General features: G+C 35.1%; 1 protein-coding gene across 1 annotated transcript in view; it reads left to right on the plus strand.

Annotated features, from left to right (window-relative positions):
* Positions 1–17,703, plus strand: part of LOC142349115 (uncharacterized) — a 630,633-nt gene that overhangs the window by 606,417 nt on the left and 6,513 nt on the right. Inside the window, exons 20-21 of the mRNA XM_075400527.1 lie at positions 6,350–6,490; positions 17,346–17,510. Coding sequence (XP_075256642.1) covers positions 6,350–6,490; positions 17,346–17,510 — 306 coding nt within the window. The remainder of the gene's footprint in view (positions 1–6,349; positions 6,491–17,345; positions 17,511–17,703) is intronic.

Below are 17,703 nucleotides of genomic sequence, written 5' to 3' on the forward strand. Positions count from 1 at the left end.
TACTGGAAAAATTGTTTGAATTGTAGTGTTAGATTAACTTTTCCAGCTCCCGAAAACGGAACTAATTGTCCTGTTTCCGTCCGCAGTTCAATTGAAATTGATCGAATTGTGTTGGTCAAAAGTTTCTTATAGTCTAAATTTTTAAAAACGATTCGATGAGTTGGTTCAAGCTCACATACACTACCGTTTTTACGACGTTGTTTCGAATCAAGGACTCTCAGAAGAGGTGCCTTAGTGTCACCGACGTATTGGTTTTTGCTTTTGTCTCATCACTTTTCATAAGCCTGTTTTCATTTAAATTCATTTTGTACCCAATATGAATTCCATTACCGTCCGGAATACCTTCAAAACCAATGATGCTGGGGATTTCCTCACTGGGAAATGTAATTCCCTCATATTTCCCTAGCAAAATTTCGTAATTTCCAGAGCTCTGAATTTCTCTGAAAGAAAAATGGGGTAATCCAACTGTGCACTTAACTGTGGCACAAAATTGCGCCACCAAATCAAATGTGTCTGTCATAAAAGCTAGTTTTTGCCCGCTATAAGGTCTAGAAATAACATTGGCTGCAGCAGACATATTTTGGGAATCTTCGTAGTCTTTTAAGTTGTACACAGTCAGATTTCCTTTTACAATAATTTCAATTTTTGTTGGGAATATGATTTCAGTTAGCGCCACTCGCCAATCACCTGAAAGTTGAATTTCGTCATTAAAAAATGTCTGAAATGGTGCAAGTGTGTTTGAATCAATTAATTCCATTGAAGCGGATGAAACAACGTGAATTGTAAACTCGTCTTCAAACAGATTATTGGACATTTTCAGCGGGAGGAAGCCTGACAAAATGTAATTCTGGTTGATAAAATTTAAATTGAATTGGTTCGTTGTCAGCATCGACTAAAGAGTATGCTGGTGGGTTCAATGTAGATTTTCCCGTTATTTCAAAGACTTCGTCTGTAAATGATAGCTTGTAACTTTTCCGGAAAGCTTTGTCCTTTTTAACTATTCTCACAAAATCCCCAACGTAAAACTTGGGCTTCTGAGTTGTACTCTTTTGCGCGATCCATGACACTAACCGCGGTACATCCTTTTTGGTAACTTTATTTGGGGCAAGTCCGATTTACTCTTGAATTGATTGTTTTCACAAATTGGTCTTATTGGTCAATGTAGGAATATGTCCTGTTTTCTTCGAGGTGACGATGAATTGTCTTTTTGAGTGACCTAATGTTCCTCTCTTTTTTCGCTGAAATTACTGTATAAATGAACTCCACGTTTGTTGCACAATTGTTTGAAAGCTCCAAGAAACTCTTTAGCATCGTCAACCTACACTTTTTCAGGATGCTGATTTCTGATCATCTTTTGAAATGCTTCAGCTGTTTCCGTCGCATACATAGTTTTCAAGGGTTCCACGCGTAAATGTCTTGATAGACAGTCACCTGCTACCAAGAGATATTTTATGTTACAGTTACATTTTGCTATTTTGTCAAAGTGCGTCAAATCCAATGTCCAAACTTCCTTTATGTCTTTTACAAAAACTTTCAGCCTGGGAATTTTTAAAAGAATTGAACGGTACTTTGTGAAAGACGGTTTTGTCTCCAAATAGGACTGCACTTTGCCAAATGGCAGCTTGCTCTGAGCATGTAAGCGTTTTGCACTTCCATAGGGAGCTAGTCCTTTTAAATAACGCTGTTCCAAAATTTTACTTCAGGAGAAGAAAGACTACTTCTTTTGAATGATCTCTTTTTTGTCTGTCGTTTCGTCACACGTTTCTTCGTAATCTCTTGTTTGGGTTGATTTGGATCCACTACTGCGGGGTTTTACTCGGCTTGGGTAGAATTCTTGTTCACTTTCCTACGAGTTTTCCAAGATTTGCTGGCCATAAGTGTTTGCAACTAAATGTGGTGATTTGTCGAGAGCAGTCAAAATTTTTGAGTACTTTTTAATGTCATTTTTTTAACTTTAACGCCCAGTGGTTCTTTATTGATATGAAGTACATCGTTTCCTCCAATGGAATTGACGTCAGATTGCATAACGTGTTCGAGTAAGATTTCAGAACGCTTAAATTTGTTTTTCTCCATTGGTTCAAGTTCAGATATTTTAGACTCAAACTGAGAAAGTTTTTGTTTCTTTAATATTGATTCATCCTGATCTCACTGTCTTTGCTGACTGGTTCTGGTATTTCTCCATTAGTAGCCTCCTTGTTTTCGTAAACACAGCTCATAGTTTCAACAGGCTTTTGTTCTTTTTGTGATTTTTCAGACTGATTTCTTTGAAATAGTAATAGTTGAGCTGCCTTCTGTTCATAAATAGGGTTTTCCAAAAATTCATTGTTTACGAGTTGATGTGACAAAAACATTCGTTTTGGAACTAAACTGAATACTTCCGTATGCATTATTCTTTTGTCAAGTATCGATAGCAAGAAAATCCAATAACTCTCACCAACTCTGTTTCTTTGGCTAAAAGTTTCCTCTTTAGTTTCAAACTTGTTTGATTAGATAATAGTGTTTTGAATAATTTCTCGTAACCTTCTAATCTGATTTCATTAACTGGAACGTTTCCATTGACAATATTGAGTAAGCACTCTCAAAGGAATTTAATGAACTTATTTGGAGTTGTCTTGAATATTTTTCCTAGTTTTGAGTCGGATGTATCTAGCATCTGCCGCAGCATACATAGTTCTTTCTCTCTCATCATTTAAGTTGGTGATAACAGCTTTAGCTGATGGAAGATAGAAAATTGGTGGACCTGGAGGAACAATTTTTGAACAGTAACGTAGGACGTCGGATGTTTTTGGATCTAAGTCGATTAACAAATGACCAAACTGCTTCCTGATTGCTAGCCTATAACTTTCCTTCAAAATTTTTGTGTTATTCAGTTGTCGACCAATAAAATGAATTTGCTGTGTGTCTCGTGGATTTGAACAAAATTATACGTGTTGTATTCAAATCCATTGTTCGAGAACATTTGCTCTGTTTAAACAAATTGTGTTTAACTTTTATTACACTAATGTTTCTATGTCGCCCCGCAGTTGCTAATTTAGAAAACTCTTTGTCGTTAAAAATTTCTTCAAATGAATCGTCAAAAAACAAGCCGACAGATTTCTAACTCTGAAACGAGTTCGAAACCAGAAAACTGTTTGAATTCTATGTTCAGTTTCTTCTCTAATGACTGATATTTTGGCTGATCATGCTGATAAGAATAAAAGATTTTTTGAAACTCTGGGGAAAAAGTGCCTTGTAATAACCTTTTGAAAATCAGCTCGGTTTTTCCGCAACAAAATGACCCGCAAACAGTCATGAACAACCTGTCAGAGGTTGAAATTGTTTTAATCATAACTTGGGATTAGGAAGAGCGTACCCAACTGTGCACGAGAGTAGAGAAAACCAAAATGTTGATTCTTCGCAATCAAGTTTGGAAAACACTAATATGATCAGAGAAACAGTTATGAGAAATAATATTATCAAAATTTGTGTAAAATATACCAATTCTGATCGAGGTAATCTCGAATTACAGAACCTCCAAGACTGTCTTTCTTGGTTCTCGGCGTCGAAAACCAAACCAGTTATGCCTCCGCCCGAATCTAACTGATCTTCCGTTTGACTCATTTTATAAATTTATTTGTGAAAAATGAATTGCAAATTTATTTTATTACAAAATTATTCAGCAATATATATTTCATACAACACATATTCAGAGTCTTTGTCATCATTTCTGTAAGTGATTGTTAGTTTGCATCTATTGAATCTACTTTATCTCTGAAAACAATGGACTCTACATCGTTTGCTTTCACCCGCTGCTTGATTTCTTTGGGAAGACTCTAATCGTCCAGAGACATCAGAATTGGTACTGCACGCTTGGGCATAGTTAAAGAAGTTAGTTTCAGTCTTTGCATTTTCTCTTGTACAGACATGGTACAATTGAAAGTATTCCACGAGAGAAAGATTTTTCTTAAAAGCTTCTATTTCAGCGCCACCACTCACAATTTGCTGTTTTCTCATAATTGTTTGTCCATGAGAGTCAATTCTTTCCTCCTTGACAAGAGTTACACTCAATTGATTGTCAGGCGCTATGCAACTGTAGACTGTCAAACTTGGAGATAAACTCAATTGAAGCAGTGATAGATTTGTCTTCTCTGTACGGCGATTCATTCGTCAACCAGTGATAGAACAACAGTGCTTTCTTCCTCGCGCAATGCCTGTTCTTCTGTCCTTTTGGGCAACTCACTGCATGTAGGTCGCAAATTGGAGTTTCTCGATATAACTTCAAATGTTCAACTTTCGGACAAGACAATGTCTCCAAATTTTTTACGTTTTTCTGAAGTAGTTCCGTGAGAGTACTTGTTTTCTCTTTGCCCGTGGCGTAAAATACCGCTAATGGAAATCGAAGAATAATTTCAAATGTTCAACTTTCGGACAAGACAATGTCTCCAAATTTTTTTACGTTTTGCTGAAGTAGTTCCGTGAGAGTACTTGTTTTCTCTTTGCCCGTGGCGTAAAATACCGCTAATGGAAATTGAAGAATAATGCTGTCTATGATTTATTGCAAATAGCTCTAGGGATATCCTCCCGTTTCCACTAGAAGACCGTGCAAATACATAGAAACCCACTGGTAAGTCTTTTGATCATTTGAAGAGAGCGTTTTGTATGAATTGGGAGGTAGAAAAGAAATTCTGTCCATAAAGTTCTTAGTAGCAATAGCAAGTTCTTTAACTGTGAAGCCAGATTTAATTCGAAAACTTTCAAAGTTGAGAACAACCGCTCGTGATTTCAACATTCCAACATACTGAACAATCGTCCTTTGAAAGTTTTCACATAAAGAGAAAATGCAATGCCGGTCACGTGACCAGGATACTCGTTTGTGACTGGACGAAGTAAAACGTACGAGTAACCCGGTCCTTTTTCGCTAAACTCATAAACGAAACCCGCAGCGTCATGAAGAATTGCAATCTCAAAAGTTTGAAAGATTTGAAAGATTTGTCCAGCGACGAATTATCAATACCAATAATTCCCGCATAGAGACGCAGTTTAAGAGCCATTTCGAGATCAATGTTGGGATCCAAATGCAAACAAGTTGCTAAAAAGTACACAAGTTTTTCTCCATAACCAGGATAATTTTCTTTCAAAAATAAATAGTTTTCGTGAATACTTTTATGTCTACTGTCGCAATCGTTGGTGCCATTCCCTTCCCCAAAGTTTTTCAAAATGAATTTGTTTTTTCCTTACATGCCTCCCCAATTGTTTTGTCCTCGCGCTTGTTTTCTCACTCTTCCCATATATTGTTTCCTTACATGTAAATACATTCACTTTTGTCACCATGCGAATAATCCACACGCTATTATCCCATGTAATAATCCATACGCCATGTGACTAAATTTAGACTATCCGCATGCATGCCCTAATATCCCATGGTTAAGGATCATTTCATATTATCCCCATGCAAATCTATACCTTATTATCATGCATGGGATTTATACCCTATTATCCCCATGGCATGATAACCCTCCCTTTCCTAGTGCGCTATATCAATACTACTAAGTTGCACCAAACTACCGACACAGGCGACACAGGTATCTCAGGGTAGTATATAGGGGGAAAAAATGTCGGAGTTCCCCATATTGTTCTGCTATATAAAGGTTCCTCGCCAACTACCTTTAAGATAATTTTTCTACAGATATCTCGAAACCCCTCTACCGGCTGACCAGATCATGCCTTTTTAAGAAAAACATTATTGGAGCCAAATTTAACGTGTCACCATTTTTTCTATAGACCGAGGTAAAAGGAAATGAAAGAACCACGACTTCTAAAATTTCTTCAAATATTTTTCGTTTTTTTCTAGTTTCTTTCTCAAACAACATAGTAAGATTTTTTAACATGTCCGCTTAACCATTAATTTTATTACGCTGATTATTTTAAAAAATAGTCATGACTGTTTCCTAGCTATAAAATGCAAAGAGAAATTAAATTTTGTCTAAGAATTCACTTTTATTTATATTTTGATAAGAAAATTTTCGGCAATTTCGTTTTTAATAAAAAATTTTTTTGAGCCCTACACAAATTTTTTTGCTTTTATCCTTTGTATTTTCTAACGTAATTTCTCCAACCGAATAAAAAAATATTTAGTTTATCTACTTATATGCATACCATGTAATATAAATCTCACACGTCCACAAAAAAATGATATATTGAATCATCTCTTTTTTTTGTAATTTCAACCCAATTAAATTTTTTCCTCAAAAAAAACAGCTAAAACACATATTATGCACGATAGTACATGTTGAATTAATAGGGTGAAACAGTACCCGATTAGAGACTTTCTGTCAGCTGCAATACATCCTCTGTGAACGAACCACTTTAGGTTGAAGAAGAACATCCAAACTGGAAACTCAGTTAGTAAGGGTGGCGTGACCAAGTCAAGAGTTCCCCAGAAAGTGCATCTGCCCATATCACCCTACACTGGGGTGCTCTGTGTCGATAGTTCTGCCCACTTCCAAGACCAGTTAGTATACTTAAGAAACAAAGTTAGAGTCCTGCATAATCAACATACAATACATCAAAACTCCTGCTGTAAATTATGATGAATTTTGATCTGAAAAATTAATAAACGTACGCTGATCTGGTCTGATCCGAGAAGAAAGTTCGGAAATTGGTTTAATCAGAAAACAAATTCTGGAAAATAGACTGATCAAAGATCTGTTGGTTCCTGCACCTAAGCCTGGGGTCCCGGGTACACCTAATATCAAGTTCGATCAAGAAACAGGGCGCTCTGCGTCGAATAATCTGTACAAATCTTCCTTCAGTGCCACAATTCATTTTCTTCCTTAAATTTTTGAGTTCAGATTTAACCCTTGTGCTCGAAAATTGGACTACTGAAATTGAACGATTTAAAGAAAATGGCGTTAGTCAAATTTATGAACAAATTTGACTAACGCCATTTTCTTTAAATCGTTCAACTTCAGTAGTCCAATTTTCGAGCACAAGGGTTAAATCTGAACTCAAAAATTTAAGGAAGAAAATGAATTGTGGCACTGAAGTCCGATAAGGGTCGCATCGATCTGAGAAGATCCGATCAGGCCAATTTTTATGCGACTTGAATCAAGGTTTCCCTGATCAATGCAGACCGCGGGTCGAGGCGTCCACCGTTGAAAATCTGTGAAAAGAGTGGGAAAGTGGACAAATTAGATTTTTCCACCGTTTTTTCACCGATTTTTAAGCGTGGAAACATTGGAATAATGATGGGAAATCGAAAACTGTAAGTGAAATTAACAGTGCGCATTTCGATTCAAAGGTGCAATTAAAAGTGGACATTCCGATTTAACGGTTGAACTAAGAGTGAAGAATTCTATAACTTAAATTGTGCACTACATACGTCAAAATATATGTTAATGGATTTGTGAATCATTGGATTGTTCATCTATTGGGTAATTTGAATCGTTGGACACTATTCGGCATGCATATATGTTAATCAAAAGTCAAAATTCAAAAGTCAGCTGCGTAAATTTATATAAACGAACACGCTGATAGATTTTTTGCTTCCATCCATTGAGAAGTTTATTTCACAAAGACCTTTTGTTTTTTCGATAAAGCAGACAAGTTTTTTTTTCCACATCGAATTATTGGTTATTCTACATCTGGACTACAAACTGGTGAGATCAAACGAAGTTAACTTTTATATAGCGTCCTTATTAATATAGCGTCATTTTTCATGGCGAGTCTATTTTGGTTTCTGCATGAATAACTAAAAACCAATCACCCTAGAGCATAGATATCAAGATGACAGATACTTTTTCGGGTTTGTCAAAATGGAAAAAAGAGAAACTAAAAAGCGAGTTGATGCAACTAAGAAATCAAAGAAGGGAGTCGTTTAACTTAGCAAACAGAAATCAAGAAAACAACCAAGAATTGGATAGACTGAAGCTCGAATTGGAACATCAGAAAGAACTTAATAATCAAGCTCAATCTGAGATTCAATTTTTGAGAAGTCAGAATGATAAATTAATATCAAAATTAATTAGCGAAAAAACAGTAGAAAAGGACGTGGTGAAATCTACTGTCAACCGTCATTTTTATTCAAGGTTTGTTCCTCGTTTCACAAAACAGCTAATTATTTCTGACAGCTCGTATAAACTGGTTGGCCAAAATGATATTAGTAATGATGCTGCCATTCATTCTTATCCATCTTCGACAATTAAAGACCCCAATAATATCACTGACAATTGTGCGCCAACAAAAGCAGAATGTCTGATTATTCATACAGAGCATAACTCCATTGATCAAGGTACGACAGTAGAAGATGCCAGGAAGGAGTTGGGAGTCGTTTTTATCGAAGTGCGTTGATAAAATAAAGCCTTACAAAGTAGCGAATTGTAAATTACCCAAGGTAAAAAAAACCGGCAGTTTTGGACGCGAAACTAACAATAATGTAATAACCAAATTCAACCAAACTTTATATGATACAGCAGATGGTTTACGCGGCGACTTTCAAAATACCGATATAAAAGTTCTGGATTATAATTTGGAATAAGCAGATATTCGAATGGATGGCATTCATCCTAATCAAAATGGAATCCAAAAATGATCTTATGCTTAAGAAATTGCATATCAAGTGTGGGGTGTCAACCTTCCGGCAGCACTGTATCTATGAGACAAATCAAAAAGCAGCCAATAGTTAATGCCATCAAAAAGGGGAACAGAAGTGGTCATATGGGATATAATGCGTTTGGGTGACTTTAAAAATGTTTTCCTATTGGAAATTTCCCGTAATTTTTAGTCTGTTTATTCTTGCAGAAAAAAAAGTTTAAATGTTCAGTCAAATATCACCCATGCACTTCAATTTATTTAATTTTAAAAAAAACAATACCATGATTGATAATATATGTCTTGGATTTTGATGTTTAAACATAATATACCAATTCCTAATTATAACCTACTTAATTTTACTTTGCGGTGATATTGAATCTAATCCGGAACCCAATTTACATAACTTATAAACATGCAAACTTAAAAAGGCAAATGCAAACTTGTATCCATATTTTGTATATACAAATACTATAATTGTTAACAAGAAACACGAAGGAATTTCAGATTTTCTGCAGCAGGCAGCAGAACACACAAACATGCTTGATTGTTACTGAAACATGAATAAACGATAATCAGAAAATACCTCTGAATTTTATAAGCAACAATCACCACTTTGTTTATCAAAGTAGATCAAAATTGACGCAGTTAACGAGAGATGGTGGAGTAGGAATATGGGTACCAAAAACATTCAAAAATAATATTAGGAATGATCTCAACTCCATTAACAGAAGTTTTTTTGAGTCACTATGGTTTGAAATACAAGCACCGCTTAAGGAAGACCTTCTAATAAACGTTTCTCATTGTTCCAACAAAAACTTGAGCGAGTTTTTTCCAGACGAATTGAAATTGGAAATTTCAGGGGGCATATTCAACAACAGATAATGTATTACTATTTGGAGACTATAAAACAAATTATTTCAATCATAGAGAAAGAGAATTATTGACAGAATTTGCTGCCAACAACGGGCTTGAATTAGTAAATAAAGATACCACAACCTGGACAAACGGAAATCCAGAAACACTGATTGATCATTGTTTAACCACAAAACACCAAACTTTTGATACAACCGTTATCGAGCAGTTGTTTGGAAGTGATCAATTTACGCAAGTTTTCCTTTCATCAATGGACATTGACTATGAAAACATCAAAACGCAGTTTTTTCTTACAGGGATACTAGAAATTTTACTAGAGCTAGTCTTAGCAAAAAAATTGCATCAGCGGATTGGAGTCCCATGTATCAATAAAACAAGGCGAATTCAACTTTTGAAAAACTTTCAAATATGTTTGAAAATATTTTGATTAAAATAGCACCTATTAAAATAGGAGAGCCATCGTCAAAATCAACAAAAAAGAAATGGTTATCCAGAGAATTATTGAATCTTATTAACGAGATGCACAGGCTTTTCAATACTTGGAGGTAACAAGCAGAAAATGACTTATAAAACTCTTAAAAAAGAATAGGAAACCCGAAACCGTACAAACAGACTACTTAGAAGAGCGAGTAACAATTATTTGCAGAAATTGATCAAAAGTCTTCCCGATTCAAAACAACAGTGGAAATCCATTAAAACAAGAATAAAACACGAGGATGAAAACAACGAAATTTTTAGAATTCGGTCCAACCAAGATATTCTAAAAAATAAAAAAGAAATCGCTTATACAATTATTAATTGTTATTCTAAATTAGGTTTATACGAAGGTGAGACAGGAAAGTTTGAGCTACCAGACTATTCTTTTGACAAAACTGTGTTTTCCTTCAAATATATAACGAGAAAAAAACTGCTTACTGTAATTGATCAATTACCCCCAAAACAAGCAGCGGCTCCTGGACTACTTACTACATGGTCCTTCAAGTGTAGCAAAATGTCTATTGGAACACACCTACAGTTTGCAATAAACAAATGCTTATCAAAAAACGTTTTTCCCGACGTACTGTAAAAAAGCATGTGTAACTCCAATTTACAAAAACGGTGGTCCACTGAAAGCAGAAAACAACAGACCGATTTCAGTTACACCGACAATTGCAAAAATTTCGAAAGAGTTTCGCGCCAACAAATGCTAGAACATGTTGAAAAGTATGAAATAATCAACAAAAATCAATTTGGGTTTCTGAACAGAAAATATTCGAATGACACAGTTATATCGTTGAAAGAATCAGTGAACAGTTGGCTAGAAGAAAATGAAACAGTTAAAAGTGTATTCTTTTTCAACATAAATTAATTCAATCATAGAGAAAGAGAATTATTGACAGAATTTGCTGCCAACAACGGGCTTGAATTAGTAAATAAAGATACGACAACCTGGACAAATGGAAATCCAGAAACACTGATTGATCGTTGTTTAACCACAAAACACCAAACTTTTGATACAACCGTTATCGAGCAGTTGTTTGGAAGTGATCATTTAACGCAAGTTTTCCTTTCATCAATGGACATTGACTATGAAAACATCAAAACGCAGTTTTTTCTTACAGGGATACTAGAGATTTTACTAGAGCTAGTCTTAGCAAAGAAATTGCATCAGCGGATTGGAGTCCCATGTATCAATAAAACAAGGCAAATTCCACTTTTGAAAAACTTTCAAATATGTTTGAAAATATTTTGATTAAAAGAGCACCTATTAAAATAGGAGAGCCATCGTCAAAATCAACAAAAAAGAAATGGTTATCCAGAGAATTATTGAATTTTTTTAACGAGATGCACAGGCTTTTCAATACTTGGAGGTAACAAGCAGAAAATGACTTATAAAACTCATACAAAATAATAAGAAACCCGAAACCGTACAAACAGACTACTTAGAAGAGCGAGTAACAATTATTTGCAGAAATTGATCAAAAGTCTTCCCGATTCAAAACAACAGTGGAAATCCCTTAAAACAAAAATAAAACACGAGGATGAAAACAACGAAATTTCTTGAATTCGGTCCAACCAAGATATTCTAAAGGATAAAAAAGAAATCGCTTATACAATTAATAATTGTTTTTCTAAATTAGGTTTATACGAAGGTGAGACAAAAAAGTTTGAGCTACCAGACTATTCTTTTGACAAAACTGTGTTTTCCTTCAGATATATAACGAGAAAAAAAACTGCATACTGTAATTGATCAATTACCCCCAAAACAAGCAGCGGGTCTTGGATTACTTACTACATGGTCCTTCAAGTGTAGCAAAATGTCTATTGGAATACATCTACAGTTTGCAATAAACAAATGCTTAACAAAAAACGTTTTTCCCGACGTACTTAAAAAAGCATGTGTAACTCCAATTTACAAAAACGGTGGTCCACTGAAAGCAGAAAACAACAGACCGATTTCAGTTACACCGACAATTGCAAAAATTTCGAAAGAGTTTTGCGCCAACAAATGCTAGAACATGTTGAAAAGTATGAAATAATCAACAAAAATCAATTTGGGTTTCTGAACAGAAAATATTCGAATGACACAGTTATATCGTTGAAAGAATCAGTGAACAGTTGGCTAGAAGAAAATGAAACAGTTAAAAGTGTATTCTTTTTCAACATAAATTAATTCAATCATAGAGAAAGAGAATTATTGACAGAATTTGCTGCCAACAACGGGCTTGAATTAGTAAATAAAGATACGACAACCTGGACAAATGGAAATCCAGAAACACTGATTGATCGTTGTTTAACCACAAAACACCAAACTTTTGATACAACCGTTATCGAGCAGTTGTTTGGAAGTGATCATTTAACGCAAGTTTTCCTTTCATCAATGGACATTGACTATGAAAACATCAAAACGCAGTTTTTTCTTACAGGGATACTAGAGATTTTACTAGAGCTAGTCTTAGCAAAGAAATTGCATCAGCGGATTGGAGTCCCATGTATCAATAAAACAAGGCAAATTCAACTTTTGAAAAACTTTCAAATATGTTTGAAAATATTTTGATTAAAAGAGCACCTATTAAAATAGGAGAGCCATCGTCAAAATCAACAAAAAAGAAATGGTTATCCAGAGAATTATTGAATTTTTTTAACGAGATGCACAGGCTTTTCAATACTTGGAGGTAACAAGCGGAAAATGACTTATAAAACTCATACAAAATAATAAGAAACCCGAAACCGTACAAACAGACTACTTAGAAGAGCGAGTAACAATTATTTGCAGAAATTGATCAAAAGTCTTCCCGATTCAAAACAACAGTGGAAATCCCTTAAAACAAAAATAAAACACGAGGATGAAAACAACGAAATTTCTTGAATTCGGTCCAACCAAGATATTCTAAAGGATAAAAAAGAAATCGCTTATACAATTAATAATTGTTTTTCTAAATTAGGTTTATACGAAGGTGAGACAAAAAAGTTTGAGCTACCAGACTATTCTTTTGACAAAACTGTGTTTTCCTTCAGATATATAACGAGAAAAAAAACTGCATACTGTAATTGATCAATTACCCCCAAAACAAGCAGCGGGTCTTGGATTACTTACTACATGGTCCTTCAAGTGTAGCAAAATGTCTATTGGAATACATCTACAGTTTGCAATAAACAAATGCTTAACAAAAAACGTTTTTCCCGACGTACTTAAAAAAGCATGTGTAACTCCAATTTACAAAAACGGTGGTCCACTGAAAGCAGAAAACAACAGACCGATTTCAGTTACACCGACAATTGCAAAAATTTCGAAAGAGTTTTGCGCCAACAAATGCTAGAACATGTTGAATAGTATGAAATAATCAACAAAAATCAATTTGGGTTTCTGAACAGAAAATATTCGAATGACACAGTTATATCGTTGAAAGAATCAGTGAACAGTTTGCTAGAAGAAAATGAAACAGTTAAAAGTATATTCTTTTTCAACCTAAATTATTTCAATCATAGAGAAAGAGAATTATTGACAGAATTTGCTGCCAACAACGGGCTTGAATTAGTAAATAAAGATACCACAACCTGGACAAATGGAAATCCAGAAACACTGATTGATCATTGTTTAACCACAAAACACCAAACTTTTGATACAACCGTTATCGAGCAGTTGTCTGGAAGTGATCATTTTACGCAAGTTTTCCTTTCATCAATGGACATTGACTATGAAAACATCAAAACGCAGTTTTTTCTTACAGGGATACTGGAAATTTTACTAGAGCTAGTCTGAGCAAAAAAATTGCATCAGCGGATTGGAGTCCCATGTATCAATAAAACAAGGCGAATTCAACTTTTGAAAAACTTTCAAATATGTTTGAAAATATTTTGATTAAGATAGCACCTATTAAAATAGGAGAGCCATCGTCAAAATCAACAAAAAAGAAATGGTTATCCAGAGAATTATTGAATCTTATTAACGAGATGCACAGGCTTTTCAATACTTGGAGGTAACAAGCAAAAAATGACTTATAAAACTCTTACAAAAAAATAAGAAACCCGAAACCGTATAAACAGACTACTTAAAAGAGCGAGTAACAATTATTTGCAGAAATTGATCAAAAGTCTTCCCGATTCAAAACAACAGTGGAAATCCATTAAAACAAGAATAAAACACGAGGATGAAAACAACGAAATTTCTTGAATTCGGTCCAACCAAGATATTCTAAAAGATAAAAAAGAAATCGCTTATACAATTAATAATTGTTTTTCTAAATTAGGTTTATACGAAGGTGAGACAAAAAAGTTTGATCTACCAGACTATTCTTTTGACAAAACTGTGTTTTCCTTCAGATATATAACGAGAAAAAAACTGCATACTGTAATTGATCAATTACCCCCAAAACAAGCAGCGGCTCTTGGATTACTTACTACATGGTCCTTCAATTGTAGCAAAATTTCTATTGGAACACATCTACAGTTTGCAATAAACAAATGCTCAACAAAAAACGTTTTTCCCGACGTACTTAGAAAAGCATGTGTAACTCAAATTTACAAAAACGGTGGTCCACTGAAAGCAGAAAACAACAGACCGATTTCAGTTACACCGACAATTGCAAAAATTTCGAAAAAGTTTTGCGCCAACAAATGCTAGAACATGTTGAAAAGTATGAAATAATCAACAAAAATCAATTTTGGTTTCTGAACAGAAAACATTCGAATGACACATTTATATCGTTGACAGAATCAGTGAACAGTTTGCTAGAAGAAAATGAAACAGTTAAAAGTATTTTCTTGGGTTTAGCCAAAACTTTTAACTTAATATCTCACAAAATTGTTCTCGAAAAAATTACAAAAAAATGGATTTAGTACGGAATCAATTGCAATGCTAGAAAAGTTCTTGTCTAACAGAAAACAATGCGTAAAGTGCGGCATTGAACATTCGAACTGGGTGGCAATCAATCACAGAGTACCTCAAGGAACAGTTCTCAGACCATTAATTTTCATAATGTATATCAACGATATCCCAGAGAAAATGGAAAAAAGGAGGACGTTTTACAGTTTTTAGACAACACATGCATTATTTTTCATTCCGAATCCGATGAAAATCTCTTATGTGAAATAAACAGTGTATTTAAAAATTATGACAGTTATATGAGGCAAAATATGCTAACATTGAACCGAGATGAAACAGAATTTGTGGTTCTTTTTAAAAAAAAGTGGTGAATCAAAAATTGAACAATTGCTTTATAGTTGAATTTTCATAGAACCAAAAATAAGTTGTCGTTATTTTTTGATTGATAACAATCTAAATTTTGACATACAGCTAAATAAAACGTTAACAAAAATGGCAAATGCTAGTAGGTCAATTTATTTAGTAAGACATCTTCTATCATTAAAAGCAAGAATCGGACTTTTTAAATCACTTGTTTTGTCCCATCTCAACTTCAGTGATATTTTTTTCCAATCGTTGTCGGTTATGTCACTTCAGAGATTTAATAGACAAATAAACTGAGGAATAAAGGTTTGCCACTTGTGCAAACAGTTTGACAGTGCAAAAGATCTTTTGTTGAAAGACAAAATTTTACCAGCAGAGATTTTCATTAAAAAAAGTTTGTCTTCTTAAATTTTTTGACCTCCTCTTACAAAATAAATAAAGCAGTCAAGAAACCAAAAACTCCTCATTCAGGATTTTTGGAAGGTACGATATGACCAAAAACTCCACAACTGTCCAGTTTTTTCTAAAGATTACGTGCCAATCCAAATGGAGTGACAGGTAACTGATCATAAATTTTTCTAGGAAGTAGAATAATTTACCAATTCAAATCCGAAATGAAAAAACTAAAAATAAATTTAAGGAAAAGCTAAGCAGCGAAATGGTCAAACTGCTTGAACGTGTTCCAATAGATAGACAAGTACGAGGCTTTTGGAGTTTTCTCTACTGAAGTACACAGACCAAACTATTCATATATTTACGAGGCGATTTTAAAAATGTAAATATTTAACCAAACGTTTTTGTTATGGTTATAACTTTAAATTTACATTTTTGAAGATTAAAAGAAATTTAGGTTCACAGGCTGCGGTATCCCCCCCCCCCCCACCAATATCCCCTCTCTCCTCCAACCTGGCAATTTGGACCGCATTCTCGTCCAGCTCTCCCACAATCCTACCCCCTCCCCATCGCTTAACCCCACTCCGTTCAGGCACATCTAATGCTCCAGCATCCCTAAGCCCCAGCTTGCTACTACCTAAGCCAACCGCTCGCCGTTGTTTGAGGGCAATCCAGCCGGCGCTAGTCGGTTGTGTTTTGATCTTAAATTGTGTTTTAGCAATTGAAATAAAGCTGGTTTTTTCTTTGCAGTTTTTTTACTACAGACATTTTGCCTGATAAGTTGTTTTGTTGTTTCCTCTGAGCCTTGCTTTTTAACACCTTCGTAGTAAGCGATTATCACCGAAAATGTTGAGTAGACTCATGGTGTCAGAAGCGGTTCATGCATTTTGGAACCCCACCCCAACATACCAAGCAACATACTCCCCGCATCCAACCCCTCTAACTCATTCTTCCCGTAGTACTTTTGACCCCCATTTCACTCCACTCATCCCCCTCCCCATCCCCTCTTTTGTTTGTGTGTTCAGCGCATGTAACCCCACCATTCTCTCTTTCGCTCCTTTTGTTTTGCGCTCCAACACCCCCCCCCCCCCCCCACCCCCATGTTCTTTGCCCCCGCTCATGTGCTTGTGTTTGTTGTGCTGATGTTCTTATTTTTTTTTAATATGTGTTTGCCCTAACTTTTTCTTGTAGCGCCAAAACCACCAAACCTTTGTGTGCCCCCTTTTGCGCATTTTGATGTTGTTCCCATTTATTTGTGTTAGCCTTAGCAATTTTATGTTCTTTTTTTTGGAGGCTAGAGAATAAGTCGATTCCTATTCTTTAATCTACAAAGAAGCTAAAGAGACCCATGCAGCAGCTAAGGCACGTTTTCGGTGCTTCCTGCAAGACGGTGATTTTTCAAGAGTCTTACAAGATGAACGGTTATCTTGCAAGATCTTGCAAGAATTTTGCAAGATCTTGCAAGGTAATGCGTAATCTTGCAAGATTCGTGAAAGAATCGTGCAACATCTTGCAAGATAACCGTCCGATTTTGGCTGGAGAACGTTATTAAATTATGTTTTATAAATCTGCTCCAAATGGCAAAAGAGTGTAGAAACTAGAGATATCTAATCTAGCGCAAAGGTTTTAATAAGGAAATATGAGTGTAGTTGTTTATAAATAATGCACTCAAAACTGCACTCTTTATAAATAGCGTGAAAAGAGTGTATAAACAGTGTTTTTCGACAGTACTCTCATTCACTCTACTCTCATTTAGCTAGCTAATACCCGTTAACTAATGGTGAATTAAGGGTGAAACTAAGGCCGTGCAGTCTAGTGACAACTTATTGTGCTGTTGCAGACTGTTGATGGCGGCTGCAGACGGTAGTATACAGAGGTGTGCATGTACATTTGAGGACAAGATCATGGAAACATATCTGGGTCATCAGGCTGAAGTGTTCACTGTTCAGTGGAATCTATTCTGTCCATTCGTATTCATCAGCTGCTCTGCAGACTGGACTGTTAGGTTAGGCCATCTCAAGTCATGTAAGTAAGAAATTATATCACTTTTTTGTGAGTAAATCAACGAATTAGTGAATTTAATTGCGGTAAGTGGGTACACAAAGGGAATCATCTATACCCAGCGAAAGCCTAAACTGATATCAAATAAAAATGAGTAAAATGAGTAAATAAAAATAAATAAATAGATCGTTTTCTTG

The sequence above is a fragment of the Convolutriloba macropyga genome, chromosome 11, assembly GCF_964194025.1.
Source record: "Convolutriloba macropyga chromosome 11, txConMacr16.3, whole genome shotgun sequence".
In the NCBI taxonomy this organism is placed as follows: domain Eukaryota; kingdom Metazoa; phylum Xenacoelomorpha; order Acoela; family Convolutidae; genus Convolutriloba; species Convolutriloba macropyga.